Source organism: Eubalaena glacialis, chromosome 10 (genome assembly GCF_028564815.1).
Source record: "Eubalaena glacialis isolate mEubGla1 chromosome 10, mEubGla1.1.hap2.+ XY, whole genome shotgun sequence".
In the NCBI taxonomy this organism is placed as follows: domain Eukaryota; kingdom Metazoa; phylum Chordata; class Mammalia; order Artiodactyla; family Balaenidae; genus Eubalaena; species Eubalaena glacialis.
The window spans coordinates 120,537,389-120,556,707 of NC_083725.1; the positions used below are offsets into that span (position 1 = coordinate 120,537,389).

The 19,319-nt window shown below is 49.1% G+C and overlaps 1 protein-coding gene across 1 annotated transcript in view; it reads right to left on the bottom strand.

Annotated features, from left to right (window-relative positions):
* The window catches only part of KCNQ1 (potassium voltage-gated channel subfamily Q member 1), a 348,499-nt gene that overhangs the window by 77,988 nt on the left and 251,192 nt on the right, over positions 1-19,319 (bottom strand). Inside the window, exon 12 of the mRNA XM_061202275.1 lies at positions 173-248. Within this exon, the coding sequence (XP_061058258.1) occupies positions 173-248 (76 nt within the window). The remainder of the gene's footprint in view (positions 1-172; positions 249-19,319) is intronic.

The window sequence follows — 19,319 nt, forward strand, 5'->3', positions numbered from 1 at the left end:
CCCTCCAGAGTCTGCTGTCTTGGGGACGGATCCTGCAGTCATGGCAGGGTGTTTGATGGGTGAAGGGTCTGGTCTCAGATATGGCAGGGTATGGAGACCCCACAGCCTGCGCTGTGGGTGGGAGAGGGGCTTTCGGGGTGGACAGGGCAGGAGGGCTGAGTGCAGGACTCACCTGGAATTTCTTCTTGGCCACAAAATACTGCATGCGCCGAATGACCTTGATGGTGGCCCGGTGGTGCTCCCGCAGCCTGTGGTGGAGAATGGGGAGGAGGGCGTGAGTGGGGACCTTGATGGTCATCCCGCGCCCACCACTGTCGGAGGCTCGGAGGCTTCCCAAATGTGCCCCCCATCCCCGGCAAAGGGCTGGGCCTTTCCAGAAACAAGAAGAATGTTCAACCCCCTCGGATGGGGATCTGCAAGTTCACATCCTGGTGGCAGGAGGAGAGGCTGAGGCCAAGAGGCTTTAAATTAGGGGGATGACCCTAGAGGGACCCTCGCCTTGCTGTCGCTCGGAAGTGGGGTAGGAGTCAGGGTCCTGAGTTGGCAATGGCTACGCCCCTCACTCACGGTAGAGCCACAGAAGCTTCTTTCTACCCTTGGGCCTTCTGGTTGCTCACTAGTAGAGTGGGGAGGGGGTACAAACAGATGACACCTAAGGCCCCTTTCAGCTGGAAGGTTCTATAGCCCACCCACCAGTACCCACTTGGAAAATATAGGGCTGCCGGACAAATTAGCCAGGGATAGTTACCACCTGAGCCACCCTGTTAAGGAGACCGTGTGGTGTCCCCTCTGGAGTTCCTTCTAGAAACATCATTAAAAAGGGAAACACAATCGTTGATATATATATGTGCATAGGAAAAAGACCGGAAGGAAATACATCCACATGGAACCAGTGGGGATTTTGTTTCTGGCTCTGAAGCTTGCATCTGACCAAACCTTCTGCTGAGAACACCACCACAGCTGTGTGATGGCTTTGAGAGCAAGGAAGACTCCAAGGGCTGAGATCCCAGAAGGGAAACAAACTGGGAGAGCCCATGTGTGCGTGTGTGCGTTTGTTGTGTGGGGCACACGAGCCGAATGGGAGGCAGGGGGCTCCCTGAGCTGGCAAGATGAACAGGAGTCCAGGGCTGCAGAGACATCCAGGACTTGATGGGCCAAGATCCTGGTGAATGGGGGGCCACGGAGAAGGAAGCCCCCTTTCACGCAATTTCCCCTTGAAGCATTTGTGAACTAAGCTGCACAGCATGGGGTGAGATTCTGAGACACGGAGCAAGAAGCAGCTGCTAGAAGGATAAAAATCTAAGCAGAGGCCTCCACAGACTCACGTCACTGGGGAGAGGAGAATTGCGATTCAGAGTCACCAAGGAGATGGGGTCCTGGCAAACACCCCAAGCTTTCAGATGAGACCCCCCCAACCCTGCCATAGCCTCAAATCACCGCAATCCCCACCTGGAGCAAGGTGCTCTGTCCTGCACCTTTTGCACGTCAGAGAAAACCGAATTATCTGTAGGGTTAAGATCATGGAGCCTCTATTTTGTTTTTAATACTCAACAGACTGAAAACCAACGGACAAAACAGACCACGGAAACAGATCTAAAGATGTGGTAGATTCAATGCCTTAAAGACTTGTAGCTCTTGCATCAAGAGGTAGAGTTGGTTTTCCCACTGCTTGAATTTGGGCTGACCTTGACCCTTATTGTGATGAAAAGAATGCTGGGGAAGTCCCATCATGTATAACTTGTGTGCTCTTGGAATGTGGTCGCTTGAACCACCTGAGCTGGCTGGCTGGAGAGGCCACATGGAGAATCGTGGTGCTCTGGCCAAGAGCCAGCACCAAGCAATAGGCATGTGAATTGAGGCCATCTTCGACCATCCGGCCCTGATAAGCCTCCAAGGGGACTGCAGCTGCAAGAGTCACCCCACGCAGAGCCAGCAGGACAACCTCCCAGCTGAGCTAAGCCCAAATTGCTGACCCACAGACTCATGAATAAGGAAAGAGCTGTGGTGTGAAGCCACTAAATTTAGGTGTGGTTTGCCATGCTGCAATAGATTAAAAGAAATTAGGACCCCAAAGTGGGGTACATCATATCAAAATCCTGAAATGCATAGTGCTGGTTTGGGGACCAGGCATTGGGCAGAGGCTGAAAAAAAAAAAAGGCCTATCGTAAGATGCTGGACTTTGGACAGGGTGCTGTCTCTAATCGCATGAGACTTGGGGGTCTCTTGGAGGGGTGAGTGAATTTTGCTTTGGGGGGAACGTAAAAAGTTATGGCCAGGGGGCAGGCGGGGGGAAGTTAGAGATGGGTGTAAATCCTTTGCAGTTCCCTCCGACTGGAGTTCCCCCCAACTATTTCCATCATCATGGAATGCTGCTGCCATGTGGACATGTCTGAGCTGGGCTGCTAGAAAAGCCACATGGAGGAGAGCTGAGGCACCCTGGCTGACAGCCCGACAGCTCCAGACTCCGGAGGCTAGCTGAGACCACCCAGTCACCACCAAGCTGCCACTTGGATGAGCCAGGTGAGACCAGCCAGATGAGGAGCCCAATATGCTGACCCACAGACTCAGGAGCAAACAGATGAATTGGTTTGCTTCAGAGTTTTTAGATAAGGACTTGAAAATAACTTGATAAATAGGTTCAAGAAAATAGATGACAAGATGGAGAATTTCACCAGAGAATTGAAATCTATATGAAAAAGAAAGAAAGGAAATTCCAGAACAAAAAGGACACTCATGGAAATTAAGAAATGCAGTAGATGAATTTGATAGCAGAGGAGAAGAGAATACTCGTGAACTGGAGAAAATAGCCAGGTTAGAGTATGGAGGGAAAGTAGAATTAAACATATAGGAAAAAGTGCAAAGCATATAAGATAAGGTTAGAAGTTCTAATACATGTAACATCTTAGAAGGAGAGGAGGCAAAATGGAGAACAAATAATTTTGAAGCCTCAGTGGCACAGAATTTTCCCAAAATGATGGAAGACATCAAGCCACAGATTCAAACAGCTCTTTGGATCCAGCTGGAGAGAGAGACAAGGTACAACAGACCCAGGCCCATTGGAGTAACCCTGCTGAAGACCAAAGGCACAGGGAACACTGCAATAGCTCTAAAGTCAGGGGGGTGGGGGTGGGAATGATGACACATTATCCTGATGGTTGACTTGTCAACGGAAAGGATGAAAGCCAGAATGACATCCTTAAAGTGCTCAAGGAAAATTCCTACCAACTTAGCATGCTATACCCATCAAATATGTTCTTAAAAATGAAGGTTCAAGTGAAATAATCCAGTCACAAAAGGATAAACTCTGTATAGTTCCACTTGTATGAGGACCTAGAGTCGTCAAGTCTACAGAGACAGAAAGTAGGATGGTGGGGCTGGGCCTGAGGGGAGGGGGATGGGGAGTGAACGTTCAATGGGGACAGGATGTCAGTTTGGGAAGATGAAACAGTTCTGGAGATGATGGTGATCGTTACACATCAACGTGAATGTGCTTAATGCCCCTGAATGATACGGTTAAAAATGGTTAAAATGGTACATTTTATGTTATGCATATTTTCTACAATAATAATAAAAAAAGAAGGTGAAAACTAGACCAAGAGAATTCACTGCTGGGAGACCTGCACTGAAAGAACGACTTAGGGGGCTCCCCAGGTGGACAGCAATGATCCCAGAAGGATGCACAGAAATACAAGAAGGAATTAAGAATGTAGATAAGGACAGATACGTGAGAAAGTTTAAGTTAGTAAATTAAATTGACTGAAATAATCATGATAATGTTTCCTGAGGTTTAAGGCATAGCTATAGCTAAAAATACATGATAAAAATAGCATAAAAGGGAGGAGGCATCAGTGGAGATAAACAGTGGTGAGCACCATGTGTTGCCAGGGAAACAGTAAAAGTGCTCATCTGAGGTCGACTCCAGTGAGTCAAGGATGTGTATGATAATCTCTAGGCAACCACTGAGGGAATAATAAAGGACTGTAGAATTAACAAGCTAATAGGGGATAAAAATTAATTAATAACAATTTTTGATTAACCCAAAGAAGCAGGAAAGGAAGTCAAAAGGAAGTGATGGAACAAATGGGAAAAAAAAAAAAAGTGAGATAGTAGATTGCATGCATTGCAGAGGGACTAAATATTCCAATTAAAAAACCAAGATTGTCAGATGAGATTTAAAAAAACAATTTGATGTTGCCTATAAATATACTGAAATAGATAGGCATAGAAATGTTGACAGTAAAAGGATAGAAAAAGACATACATTGGTGTTGCCCAAAGAAAGTTAGTGCAGGTAAACTAATAACAGACAAAGAAGACTTTAAGTATTGCCAGAGATAAAGAGGGATATTTCATCATTTAAAAAGCGGTCAAGGGAATTCCCTGGCGGTCTAGTGGTTAGGACACCACGCTTCCACTGTAGGGGGCATGGGTTCCATCCCTGGTTGGGGAACTAAGATCCTGCATGCCACATGGCAAAAAAAAAAAAAAAAAAAAGTGGTCAAAATTTGGTGGGAAGAGATCAATTCTAAATCTGTAGGTACTTAACAACCTAAACTTCAAATATATAAAGCAAAAGCTGGCAGAACTAAAGGTAAAAGAGAAAATCCACAATCATGGTGGGAGATTTGAATGCACCTCTGTGGGTAACAGATAGAGGAGCTGTGAAAACATCTAAAGAGAGACACATCTGGGGCTTCCCTGGTGGCGCAGTGGTTGAGAGTCTGCCTGCCGGTGCAGGGGACACGGGTTCGAGCCCTGGTCTGGGAGGATCCCACATGCCGCAGAGCAACTAGGTCCATGAGCCACAACTACTGAGCCTGCGCATCTGGAGCCTGTGCTCCGCAACGGGAGAGGCCGTGACAGTGAGAGGCCCGCGCACCGCGATGAAGAGTGGCCCCCGCTTGCGGCAACTAGAGAAAGCCCTCGCACAGAAACGAAGACTCAACACAGCCAAAAATAAATAAATAAATAAATAAATAAATTTAAGAGAGACACGGCTGAACAAACCAAGTAGGAACTTGATGTGATCAACGCTTACAGTACACTGTGCTCAGCGCCCAAAGAGTGTCTGAGCTTCCCAAGCACACAGGGAACATCTACCAGAAGGGACCATGTGCAGGGCTTGACAAGCAAGTTCCAACAAATTTCAAAGAAAGTAAGTCATATATGTATGTTCTCTGACCACAGAGAAATTAAGCTAGAAATGAATAAGAAAAAGATAACTGGAAAATCTTTAAGTGTTTTGGAAATTAAATATCTCAAGGATCGAAGAGGAAATCTGATAAGTATTGGAAAATACTTTTAACTGACTAATAATAAAAATGTCCCGCATCACAACTTACAGCTAAATAAGTGCTTGAGGTACCATGAAATAGTGCTTAGAGGAAACTTTATGATCTTAAATAATATATTAAGAGAAGAGGAGAGGCCGAAGTCTGTCTCGAGAAGTTTAAACAATAGTAAATTAAACCCCAAGAAGGTAGATGGAAAGAGATAATAAAGATAAGAGCACAATTCAATGAAATAAAAAATGAACATTTCATTAAGGAAAATCAACAAAGCCAAAATTTGATTTTCTGAAAAGACTAACTAGAGATATTTTAAAAACCTATTTAGAGGATATTATGTACAAAAATAATCTTGATAGTTTAGGGAAAATAGATTAATTCCTAAAAACACCACAATATATAAAAGCAGACGTAAGAAGAAACTTAAAAATCCAAATTGCCCAATTTTAATTAAATAAATTAGATTTGGAATTTACACACAAAAAAGCCTTAGGTCTAGGTGACTTCACCAGTAGATTCTTCCTTAAATGGGAAGAAATAACACCAATTTTATACAAATCTTTTTAGAGGATTTTTATGAGTCAGTATAACCTTGATATCAAAACCCGACAAGGATGTTTCAAGAAAGAAAAGTCACAGGCCAATCTCTCTCGTAAACATGGATGCAAATATCCTACCTGCAATACCAACAAAGTGAACCCAATGCCATATGTAAAGATAGATGATCGAGTGTAGTTCAATCCAGTTACGCAAGGTTGGTTTAGCAGCCGAAAACCAATCAACATTATTCACCACATCAACAGAACAAGTAAGAAAACAACATATAAGCAACTCAAAAGATGCAGAAAAACATGTGATAAAACTCAAGACCCATTTGTAATAAAAACACAACTCTTAGAGAACTAGGAATAGGAGGAAACTCCATTATGTAAAAAACAAACACAAAAGCAAACAAAATCTAAGCAAACATCATGCTTAATGGTGAAATATTATACACTTTCCTCCTGAGATGGGGAACAAGGCAAGGATGTCTGCCATTACCGTTTCTACTTAATATTATCCCCAAAGTCTCAGCCAGTGCATTGAGGGGGAAAAAAAAAGGAAATGAAAGTTACAGGGGCTTCCCCGGTGGCGCAGTGTTTGGGAGTCCGCCTGCCGGTGCAGGGGACACGGGTTCGAGCCCTGGTCCGGGAGGATCCCACATGCCGCGGAGCAACTAAGCCCGTGCGCCACAACTACTGAGCCTGAGCTCTAGGGCCTGCGAGCCACAACTACTGAAGCCCGTGCACCTAGAGCCCGTGCTCCACAACAAGAGAAGCCACCGCAGTGAGAAGCCCGCGCACCGCAACAAAGAGTAGCCCCCGCTCGCCGCAACTAGAGAAAGCCCGCGTACAGCAACAAAGACCCAACGCAGCCAAAAAAATAATAAATAAGTAAATAAAATAAAATAAATAAATTTAAAAAAAAAAAAAAGAAAGTTACAATAATTGGACAGGACAAAATAAAACTTTTGTCATTATTTGCAAATGACATAATCATATACGTTAAAAACCCCTTCAGAATCTTCAGATAAACTATTCTATTGCTAAATGAATTTAGCAAGAACACTGGTTTTAAAGATGATATACAAAAAGCAATTGTATTTCTCTATGTTAGTAACAAGCCACTAGAAAATGAAATAAAAAGATACCAATTATAACAGCATCAAAAACCATAAAATACCTAAGAATAAATCTCCTGGATGTGAACAAGACCTCTACACAGAAACATACTAGACATTAGGGAGAGAAATTAAAGAAGCCCTAAATCAGTTGAGGGTTATATAATACGTTTATAAATTGGAAGACTCAATATTTGTTAAGAGGTGAATTTTGAGGTATGGATCCAATGTAATTCCAATCCATAGCAGAGTGCTTTTATTTACTCATGTTTGGGGGGCACCATTTTCAAGCTGATTCTAAAATACTGGTGAAAAAGCAAAGGGCTAAGGTAGACAAGACAATTTTGGAGAACAACAAAGTTGAGGTCTCACACTGCCGGAGTTCAGAATGTACCGTAAAGCTACAGTGATGAGTAGAGTGTATTAGAGAGATGTGGTGTTAGAATACACTTTTAACACAGCCGTATTAGATAGAGGATAGATCAGCGGGACAGAATCAAACATTCAGAAGCACAGACACGCATATGTGGTCACTGCGTTTATAACCGAGGCACTATTGCAATCCAGTGGGGGAAAGAATGTTCTCTTCAATCAGTGGTACTGGAACAATTTGGATAGCTGTATGCAAAAGATATGAACCATGATCCCCGCCACACAGCAGTCACAAAATTAATTCATGTTAGATTTTAGATCAAAGCATGAAGGCAGAGACCATCAGACCTCCAGAGGCGAGCAGGAGAATATCTTTATGACCTTGGAAGATTTCCCAAAACACAAGCAACACTGACAACAACAACAAAAAAATTTGACAAATTGCCCTTCCTTAAAATTAAGACCTTCTAGACATCAAAAGACATCATTAAAGGAATGAACAGATGCTCTACAGGCCAGGAAAGGATATTTTCTGGTAAAGGACTTGTAGCCAGAATATATCGAGAATGCCTACAAATCAGTAAGGAAAAGACCACATGATTTAAAAAGATGATTTGAACAGGCACTTTTCACATAGGATGTCCAGATGTCAATAAGCCCATGAGAAGGTGCTCAACATCATTACCTATTAGGGAAATGCAGATGAAAACCCGAATGAGGTACCCCTATACGCTCGCTAAAATGGCCAAAATTAAAAAGGCTGACAACATCCAGTGTCGCAGACGATGTGGAGTGACAGACTCCCGTGCGCTGCTGGTGGGAACGTGTGTTGGTTCACTTTGGAAAGCTGTTTGGCTGTAGCCTTGGGCCCACATTGTGACCTGGCATTTCCATGTCCAGATACTTAATCCAGAGAAACGAGTGTTCACGTCCACCAAATATATCTATCGGAATCTTTATAGCCGCTTTCCTCATAGGAAGGCCAGCCAGTGACAAAGCTGTATGCAAATACGATTCCGTGCAGGCTCAAGAACAGGCAAGACTGTTCTATGGTGAGAGAAGCCAGGATAGGGGTTACCTGTGGTGGCAGGGGTGGGGGGCGTCGGGGGAGGCTTCCCTGGGGAGGCGGGGAGGAAACTGCTGGTGGGACGGAAGTGTTCTATGTCCTGACCTCGTGGGTTTTTATGTAGGGTATATATACGTAAAAATAAGCTGATCTGTTCCTGCAGGATCTGTGCACTTTACAATAAATAAATCATACCACAGTTTTTTAAAAAGGCTTTCAAGATAAGCAGCTTTTAAAGTTCTCAGGGACAGGTGGTTTCTACTTAGCCCAGAGTTGGCCACTTTTGAGCACAGAGCACAGAGCATGAGATGCTCTCCAGCAAGACCAAGGCCCCCCCAACTTACTGGACGTTACTGGACGGTGGGCCAGGCCCATGTGCAGGAGGCAATCAGGTCTGTGTGCCCGCATCTCCTCCGACTGGGGCTCACCTGAGCACATGCATTCACGGGGGCCCCCTGCATGCAGCACCCTGGCCTGGTGACACTCGTGCACCTACATGGGAGGGGGCGGCAACTTACACACTTCAGGACACACACACACACACACACACACGGGCTTAGAGGTGGAGCCAAAGCAGGCTCCGGGAGGCCCTGAGATTCCTCCTCTGGGGCTTGGGCCACTGGCCCCATGAGCCCCTCACCCCGGGCCTGAGCCCCGGGAGGGGACGTCCCCTGGCCTCTGGTTCCCGCCTCTTGCATTCCCCCCAGGTGGTGGGTGAGCAGGCGGGGGGTGGGGCCTCCACAGGTGCCCCACTGGGAAGGGCCCCACTGGTCGTGCCCGCCGAGGCCTGGACGAGGCCCGAGGTTCTCAGATCCCACTTCACTTGAACAAAGGACCACACCCAGTGACTGCCCCAGTGGCCTCCAGAGGCTGCCGCCACCCTCGCTTCTGCCAGGTCCACAGAACAAAGCCATGGCCTTTGCAGCCAAGCAGCCCCCCAGGCCGATGGGAAGCCAGGGCTAGGGACACCGGGGCCCGGCCGGCTCCGCTCAGGCCTGCTGTGGTCTGGCCCCTGCTCTGGTGACAGCCCCATGGCCAGCCTCTCTGCTGGACACAAAGACTCTGTGGTCTCTGGGGAAGGGCCTGGCTGGCCCCTCTCTCAGAGGGCCTTCTCCTCTCTCCAGGCTGGGCTTGGCCCGGGGAGGGGGCGAGTGCCCTTTTCTGGTGGTTCCAACACCAGGCAGGTGGGACGGGCGATAGGACTCACCTTGGGCACACTGAGCCCCGCAGGAGAGCGTGCGTCCCCTTCCCTCTGCCTGAGAAAGGAGACACCCTCCGCCACCCCTTCGACAAAGAGAAGGACCCGGATGGATATTAGATTTTATCAATGCTTTTTCCACATCACTTGGTAGGATCATGAGAGTTTTCTCTTTGGCCTGTTGATGTGATGGGTTATGTTAATTGAATTTTGAATATTGAACCGGCCGGGTTTATCTGGAATAAATCTCACTTGGTTGTGGTGTTTCATTTTTTTATCCATCATTATAGAGTTGGTTGTTCTCTCTCAATAATGTAGAAAACCCCCAGGAACCCACTGCTCAGAATAAAAGCTAGACCCCGACAGCCCCCAATTCAACCATCCCCCTGCCTCTTCCACCCTGGGGAGCCATCGACCTGAATCCATGTCCCTCACTCCCTGCTTTCCTGATTATATAACTTTATCACACTTATATTTATCCAAAAAAGGGCATATATTTTCTATTTTAGTGTTTTAAACTTTATAGAAACATATTATGCTTTTCCCTGGGCTTATGTTGCCAAGACCCGCCCACACGGTTGTGAGTCACTCTGGTTCATTCGTTTTGACCGGTGGAAAGGACACCTCTATGTGGACATTCCGAGTACATTCACTCTCCCTCTTGGACGGGCACGTGGCTTGGTGAGGGCAGGACGACACGCACTCCTGGTTACCTTCTCCGGCTGGGCACGGACTGGAGTTTCCCCTGGGTGAGTACCCAGGCATGCCACAGCAGGGTCATCGGTATGTGAAATTGCACCTTACAGGTGATGCCACACTGTACTTCAAAGTGATGGCCCTACTAAGCATCCCACCAGCGGTTCAGGAGAGACCCGGGGCCCCACACTGCCCCATATTCCCATCTGCCGCCCTAGTGATCAGGCTTCGGGATTTACACCAGATGAAACCAGTGTCAGCGATGCTCTCACACACTGACTGGCCATGTGTCCTCCACTGTGAAAGGCACAGCCCTGGGCCATTTTTCTGTTCAGTTATTTGTGCACTTATTGATTAGTTCGATGTAAATTGTCTGTCTTTCTTCCTCCCTCCCTCCCTTCCTTCTTTCTTTCTCCCTCCCTCTCTCTCTCCCTCCTTCCCTCCCTTCCTATCTATCTATCTACCTACCAACCAACCAATTCTTTGTCAGTTCATGTATTGGGAATACCTATTCCTGTATTAGGCAGAAAAAGGCTCCCCAAAGACGTTCTAATCCCCAGAACCTATGAATATGTCACCTTACGTGGCACAAGGGACTTTACAGATGCAATTCAGGTGCTGCACCTTGAGATGGGGAGAGTATTCCGGATTATCCAGGTGGGCCCAATTAGACATTTGAGTCCTTAAAAGTGGAGCCTTTCCCAGCTGTGGTTGGAAGAAGCTGTGACTGTGGGAAAGAGGCCAGAGAGCAGCAATGTGATGGCTTTGAAGGTAGAGGAAAGGGCCAAGGACCCTTTAGAAGCTGAAAAAGGTCAGGCATGGATTCTCTCCTGGGGCCTCCAGAAGGAACCAGCCCTGTGATACCTTTCAGACCCTCAGGCTGTGTGGGACTTCTGACCTACAGAACCAAAAGAGGATAAATGCATGTTGTTTGAAGCCACTAGGTTTGAGGGAATTTCTTACAGCAACAATAGAAAACTAATGCAAATCCCACTTTGAAAATTATCTTTTCACTTTTTTAAGGTGTCTTTTAATGAACGGAAGTGCTTATTTTACATAAACAAATTTATTAATATTTTTCTTTCATAGTCAATGCTTTTGTGTCTCGTGTGAGAAATATTCCCTTATGCTAAGTTTTGAAAGATACAAACTAACTTATATTTTCTAATGGTTATAAGCTTTGTATTTGACATTTAATTCTTAGGCCCATCTGGAGTGAATTTTTGAATATGGTGTGAGGTCGGGGCCCAACTTCACTTTCTCATTATGAATAATCACCTATTCCAGCGACTGGCAATGCCATTTTGATCACACTCAAAAACCTCACACTTGTGCAGGTCTTTTCTGGGCTCTCTATTCCACTGGGCTAATTATCGATTCTGGCACCCACACTGCAGCATCTTAATTACTATGTGTTATATACCATGTCCTGGTACCTGGAAGAAATGGCCTTTCCTTGATCTTCTTAAAAAGGTCTTGGTATTCTTGGCTCTTTATTCTTCCACAGAAATTTTAGAATCATCATATTATGTTTCATGAAAAAAAAACCTATTGGAGTTTTTATTGGAATTATACTGAATTCATAGATGAAGGAGGAAGAAATGAATTGACATCTTTATAACACTGTCTCTTATTTATGAATATGGTATATCTTTCCCTTTATGTAAGTCTTTGAAATCTCTAAATAAAGCAAAAATTTTGTTCTTTAAAAAAAACTAACAAAATAGATAAAGCTCTGGTGAGACTGAGAGAAGATAGAAATAAAAATATTATAAAAGAAAATAAGAAAACATTACAAATAGGGATTTTGAAAGCTAATAAAAGAATATTCTCAACAACTATATGCCAGAAACTTTGGAAAACCTAGACAGGAACGGTTATATTCTCAGGAAAGAATCTAACTCAATAGAACTGACTCAGGCTGGAATAAAACATTTGAATAAGCCTACAACTACTAAAGGTATTAAAGTGGTGGTTTAAATATCTTCCCACAAGAAAAAGCCAGGGCCAGATGGCTTTATCCCAAATTCTACCAAACTTTCAAGGAACAGATCATCACAATTTTATACAAACATCTTAAACTGAATGAAAAATGAAAACATGTCAACATTTGAGGGATGCAGCTAAAGCAGGTCTCAGAGGGAAATTTATAGCATTCATTGACATAGTAAAAGAAAAGAAAAGTCTTAAATCAATGATCTAAGTTTCTACCTTAAGAAACTAGAGAAAGAAGAGCAAATGAAACCCAAAGTAAGCACAAGGGTGGAAATGATAACAATATAAGCAGAAATGATTGAACCAGGGAGCAGGGTGTTGCCCTTGTCAGAGATGTGGGCTGCTGTGCTCAGCGCAGCCTGAGGCCCAGCTGAAGGCATAGAGGACCAGCCCCTTGCTGACTTCATCCCTGAAGGTCCGCACCCAGGAACATTTCCATGAACCGCCTTCTGGTCTCCCAGAACGCTTGCTCTTTTGCCCCTGGAAGTGGCTGACTGTGGGGACTCTCCCTTTCAGGTCTTTCCAAAGGAAGGGGTTTGGGGAGGGTGTGCAGAGACAGCAGGCTGCTGTCACCTTTCCCTTGGAGGCCTGGTATGTGTTTGCTGCCCAGTGCCGGCTCTGATAGGAAGGCAGGGTGTCCCCATCTCAGGCCCGGGGAAGCAGAGCCTCGTGACTCGTGGCTCGGCCTCCCTGCTGGCGGCAGTGCTGAGGGCAAGACTGCAGTGTGAGCTCTGTCCCCGTGACAGCCCAGTCACCCCTCCTGCCCCGGCTCTGGTTTCTGTGCGGGGGAGGGGCGGGGCGAAGCCCAGGCCCCCTCGCCCCCAACCCAGCTCAGGCTGGACTCTGTGTCCGAGTCTTGCCCACCCGGGCTGTCTGGGGGCTCGCTGCCCTGCTGTCTTCCCTTCCCGCCCTTGACCCATCCCACCGGGGCAGGTCTGGCTTCCGGCTCTGGATGCATGCCTGAGGGCTGGGGGGCGTCTGTGGTTGAGTCAGGCGACTTCTTTAGAGATAGCACCCTGCGGGTCGAGGGTTGTGCAATCCTGAGACTTCAAACCAGCCCGCCCAGCCCACACGGCCCACTGGCTTCTGACGAAAACAGCTCAGGATAGGCTGTGAAGTGCCCCGGCCTGGCCCCGCCTGGGTCTGAGAAGCAATCGAAGGACGGGTGGACCAAGGGGCCACCGTGCCTGTCTTCTGCTGACCCTGAGCCGAATGTAGGGTGGCTCCATAGCTGGCCAGCCGCGGCTACCTCTGAGAGGGGTCAAGGCCAGAGCTGCTGGTGGACAGGGCCCAGCCCAGGCGCGATGGGGGCTGAGTCTGCAGCTTTCTCTGCAGCCCACCCTCCCACCATGCCTCCCACGTCCACCGATCCCTGCCACATCCGGGGCCACGCTCACGCCCACTTGGAGGGCCCCTGGGCAGGCTGCGGCCCTCCCTCACCTCCTTCCTGGTCACAGCCCACCCTCACTCACATCCAGCCACACCCCTTCCCCAGGGAGGTGTCGGGTGGCCACACTCCCCTGCTGTCACGGCACTCGGGAGCCCCAAACACCGACTGTAATCAAATGATCACCGTGTAATTCACGGTCGCCGCTGGGGCTGAGGCATGTGGCCCAGATATTCCCCACGTCCAGCTCGGAGCTTGGAGGCAGGAGCAGGCGATCAGCCCTGGCCTGGGAGCCCCCGAGCCCCCGGGGCCGCATGTTCTGGGGAGGAAAGTCTAGAAGACTCTGCTCATCTGTGAAGATGCAGGGCTCTGGCCTGAGATGGGCGTGTATCCCTTCAAAACTCAAGTCAAATCAGGAGTGGGGGCCAAAGGTGGTTAGGACCTGCAGCCCACACATGCAAGGTGACTGTGGAAATAATGCAGCTGAGCTGGGAACCGGGCTCAGCACACACCTTGGGACAAAGCACACATCTCATGGTGGGGACAGCTGACCGCGGTGGGAAATCCCTTGGGGCCTCGTTTCACTTAATTTCACTCATTGGTTTGTTCCTTTGGCCGGGGGCACACATTCAAGAAACTTCTCTGCCCCTCTGTCTGAGGCTCGCTCTATTACAACACGAGGAATTGAGGTGTCTGCTGGCATTGCTTTCGTTTGTTTGTTTGTTGTTTTTGCAAATCATATAGGTGCTAAATCTTGTGGAATCTAAAAAAAGGCGACAAATGAACTTATCTACAAAACAGAAATAGAGTCACAGATGTAGCAAATAAACTTATGGTTAGCGGGGGGGGGGGGTAAAGGGGGAGGGGAGGGATAAATTGGGAGATTGGGATTGACACATACACACCACTATATATAAAATAGATGAGTAATAAGGACCTACTGTATAGCACAGGGAACTCCACTCAATACTCTGTAATGGCCTATATGAGAAAAGAATCTAAAAAAGAGTGGATATATGTGTATGTATAACTGATTCACTCTGCTGTACATCTGAAACTAACACAACATTGTAAATCAACTACACCCAATAAAAATTATTTTAAAAAATGGGCAAAGGACTTGAATAGTCATTTCTCCAAAGAAAAGACACGGATGGCAAATCAACAGGTAAGGAGACGCTCAGTGTCATCGCCATGAAGGACACCTAAGTCAAAGCCACTTCACACCCGCCAGGACAGCTACCCTGAAAAGACGAGAACAAATATTGTCAAGAATGCACAGCTGGTGGGAGTGAAAGATGGGGAAGTCACTGTGGAAAATAGCCTGGAGCTTCCTTAAAAAATGTGAGGCCTGGAATTATCATGTGACCCAGCAATTCCTTCCACTTGCAGTGAAATGCCCAAGAGAAATGGAAACCCATGTTCACACAAGAACTTGTACGTGAATGTTCGTAGTGGCTTTGTTTCCTAATAGTCTAGAGGTGGCAATAACCCAAGTGTCCATCAACTGGCGAACGGATAAACAAAATGTGGCATATCCATTCAATAGAATCTTATTCAGCCATAAAAAGGAATGAAGCACTGACACTTGCTGCGACATGGGTGAAACTTGAAAACAGCGTGCTGAGTGAAAAAAGCCAGGCACAAAAGACCACATATTATAGGATTCCATGTACGTGAAATGTTCTGAATAGGCAAATCCACGGAGATGGAAAGGAGACGAGTATTTGCCTGGGGCTGGGGAGCGGGGGTGGGGAGTGACGGCTGATGGGTGCAGGGTTGCTTTTTGGGGTGACGAACGTGTTCTAAAATTAGGCAGTGGTGGTGGTTGTGCAACTCTGTGAATACGCTAAAACCGGCTTTCAAAGGTGTGGCTGATCTTCCTAGATCGCTCCTGACAGCAGGTGCTGGGAGGGAAGGTGCTGGTGCTTCTCTGGGGACAAGGGGATGGGGAAGGGTTGGGAGCCTTTGGGAGGCCCCCAGCCATCCTGGCTCTGTCCAGGGCACAAGCGTCTTTGGGGAGGGACCTTACCTCCGCGTGCTTCACGGACACGGGCTGGCTGCCTCAGGGGTGCAACTGGGCTTGGCCTCCCTCCCTCCCGGGATGCCGCGGAGGCCCCTAACTCCCCATTCTGGCTCAGCCGCCCCACTTCCAATCCATCCCCCACCATGTGGCTGCCAAAGGACCCGTTTTAATCCAAGGCGCATATCACAGACCTTGTTACACCTCCCCACACCAACCCCCCCCCCCCCACCGCCCCAGCTCCCAACCGCCTGCCAAGGGTGTGCGAACTCAGAGGGTGACTTGCTGGGTCCTTCACAACCGGGCCCAAACAGAACAAAATGTTCGGTGCTCTGGGCAGGTTCCGAGGTTATGCACCTTCTCTCTCTCTCCCCCCTAAATTATTTCACACGCGGAACACTAAACACGTTGGGTTCTTAAGTCTTTGGAAGATTGTTTTCCTATCGGTGATCCAAAAGTCAGAGCAATCCCATGCTGGCCCCCAAGCCTGGGCCTGCCGGAGCAGATACTTCCCCCTCCCCCCAACCAGTTGGCAGTGAAATTCTTCGAGGACCTCAGGACAGGTGACTGAAATGGATTTGGCAATGCATTTGAAATGGTTTAACTTATTTCAACACACCCCAGAACCAAGGGGAAGAAGTAAATTCTCAGTTTCTTTAAGAGCAGGGCATCCGACTGGACCCCCAGAGACCACCCAGCACAGATCGGACCACCCAGCAGCTCAGTTCAACTCAGTTCAGTTTGGTGTACGTCACCTCCAGTTAACTCACTCGGCTTGGGTCAGGTGACCTCAGTGAAGCTAAAAGCCCAACTCAGGCAACTCGACTCCATTCAGCTCAGCGCAGAGCAAGTCAACCCAAGTCAGCCCGAGTCAACTTCCCAGGGAGTTGAAACCAGCCGGGCAGGAGAGTGACCACCGCTGGGGACATCCTGGGCCAGACGAGCCATGAGGATGGAAAAGCCAAAATACAGAGACCTCAAGACAGTCAGGAGTGGCCCAGGTTCCAGAAAGCACCACACCCATCACTAACCCTGGACGGGGTCAGGGAAGAGAGTGGTGGGCTGGTGGTCTGGCCAGCGAGGTGACAGTTTTGGGGAACACTGCGGATTACAGAGTGTGGGGATAGTGCCCGTCTGAGGAGCCTGAGAGCATCCAGGGGAGCAGGAGAGACAGGAAGGGGGCGGGAGACAGCGGTCAGCAGGGAGGACAGCCGAGCGACGGCTGGGGATGGGAGGGAGCGACAGAAAGAAGGTCCATGTGGCTGGTGGCCCAAGTGAGGGCAGGAGGAGGGGCACAGGGGGAGGCCGGGAGAGTGGGCAGCGCTGTGCTTGGTGCCCAGTGGAAAAGGGCACCATCAAACTCCAATAGTAAGGACAGAAATGCTGACCACAGTGGTTGCAGCTAGCAGCGATTGGGCGGCACCAGGCGGAATGTTTCCCGAGGGTCACTCCATCCCCACGCTAGCCCGATGCGTAGCACTCAGGGACCTCGTTTTGTGGGGAGAAATGGCAACCTCTGCAGGGTTAAGCCCCTTGCCGTGGTGACCTTTACTGACGCACTGTTGCCCCTGCCTCACCCAGATCCATCCTAGCGCTCACCGTTGGTGCTGTCACCTGGGCAGGGGCGCGGCACCCAGAGATGGACGGCTTGCATGTAAAAACTGCCGCTGACACTGGCCGAGGGCTGCCTGGGATGGCCTGTGAGGTGTGGAAGAACCAGAATTTGGGGCCCACGGAGAACATGAACATGGCCGGGAGGGGCTGACTTGGCTGTGACCCTGGGCGACCAGGTCTGGGACCTCCACCACGGCTCCCCAAGACAACGGGCGAGACTCGAGTCCTTACATCTGGGAAAAGGTTTCTTGGGGGTGGGACGTGCCACTGCTGCCCACTCGGGACACTTGGCTCAATCCCCGCCTTCACTTGGCTGCTGGAGACCCCTGCCCCATGACCCGGGTCCCCTTGCAAATGTCGGCGTCCGTTTCCTCCTAAGAGCCCGAAGCTCTCTTTGGAAAGGGTGCGAGTGGATGGGGGGTGTGAGAGCCCCACACAGATCCCCATGCTGGGTTTCAGCTGGTTCCAGCAAATTCCTTGAGCTTTGGAGGCCTTAGGAGCTGGAGGGACCACAAAGGACAGTGCAGACCAGGACTGAGGTTTCATCATAACGAGGACGTGGCCTCGGAGCGAAGTGGAGCCCAGGAAAGCCGTCACAGCTGTGCAGCTCTGAGCTCTGGAGATCAGGAGGTATTGAGAAATCACTAGGACCAGGCTCTGGCCCTTCCTGGGGTGTGGGGAGAGTGGTCCCCGGGCCCCAGTGGGGTGCCCTAAATTGGGTGGGCAGCCTGAAAGTCTGAGGCTGCCCGGGCAGAGCTGTTGGGAAGGAGCCAGTGAAGAAACGCATCTTTGTCCCGGCTTTGTCCCCGGAGGGGGCGGGCGAGCAGACAGAGGGAGAGAGGTTGGGTGTGAGCAGGCGGCTGGGGAGAACCCCATTTAAATCCTGGGGAGATTATGAGGACGTTTGTTGCAGGCTGTCAGCCCTCATTAAGTTAATGGAACTGGCGAGTTGGCCTGCTTCCAGCGCGCCAGAGAAAGAAAACAAGAAAAGTGTTTTCAGGGAAAGAGGCGGGGGTCCCATTTCGCTCGCAGCCCCCGGGAGATTATGAGCCATCAGTAATGGCCTCGCTGAAATGACTTATTGGGAACTCGTTGATTAAAGCAACGGAGAGAAAACCCCTAACGTCGAGGAAGAATTACACGGGCTTCTTACTGATTTTCGTCTAGGAAAGTGATTTGTGAGCATTTCCTTCCCGAAGCCTCGTGAATTACGTACCAACCCGTCAGGACAGAGTTCTCTACAGCCACTCGAGTTCCGGGCAGGAAAGGGAAAGACTCAAAGTTAAAACCGGGGCTATTCCACATAGACCCGAGGAATAGGGGTTCTCCAGATGGGTGAGCCTGGGGGTCAGAACCCAGAAGGTCCTGCCAGGCTCCCGGGGCATCTTAGGAGGGGCTGAGCGGGCCTGCTGTGGGGAAGGAGGTGCTGTGTGCGGCCCCGCCCTGCCCCTGGGGGCCCTGCTTTCCTGCTCTCAGGCATGAGGAACGGGCGAGTCACCCTCTGAGGTTGTTACAAAGCACGAGGCTCTTTCTAGCCCCTTCCCCCGGGACAGAAAGCTGATGCGGGTTTTGCCCTGGGGCGCTGATGGTGGGATCCCTGCACCAGTGTCTGGGGGCAAAGCCCGTGTTAAGTGTCCCGCTGTCTCCCCCCCGCCCCCCAACAGATACCCTAACCTGCCAGGCCACCCACAAGTCTGCACCCCAATCTCCGGTGACCACAGCCCCTGGGCTGAGGACCCCGCCTTTTGCAGAACACAAGGCGAGTCTCAACCTCCCCAGAGGCCCTGCCTCTGGTTGTTCTCAGCACAGACCTGGACCCGGGGCCCCTCCAGAGCTCGGGTGGGGGTCTGGCCGCACCACCGTTCTCCTCCTCTTCTCCCACCCTGTTCTCATCCATTGACAAGCAGCTACTGTGAGCCGGGCCCTGTGCTTGTAAACGCACGCTCTGCCTACTCCTTATCCCCACGGTACAGACGAGGATGCTGAAGGCCAAGGGGGCAGAGCCGAGTGCCCACCGCACA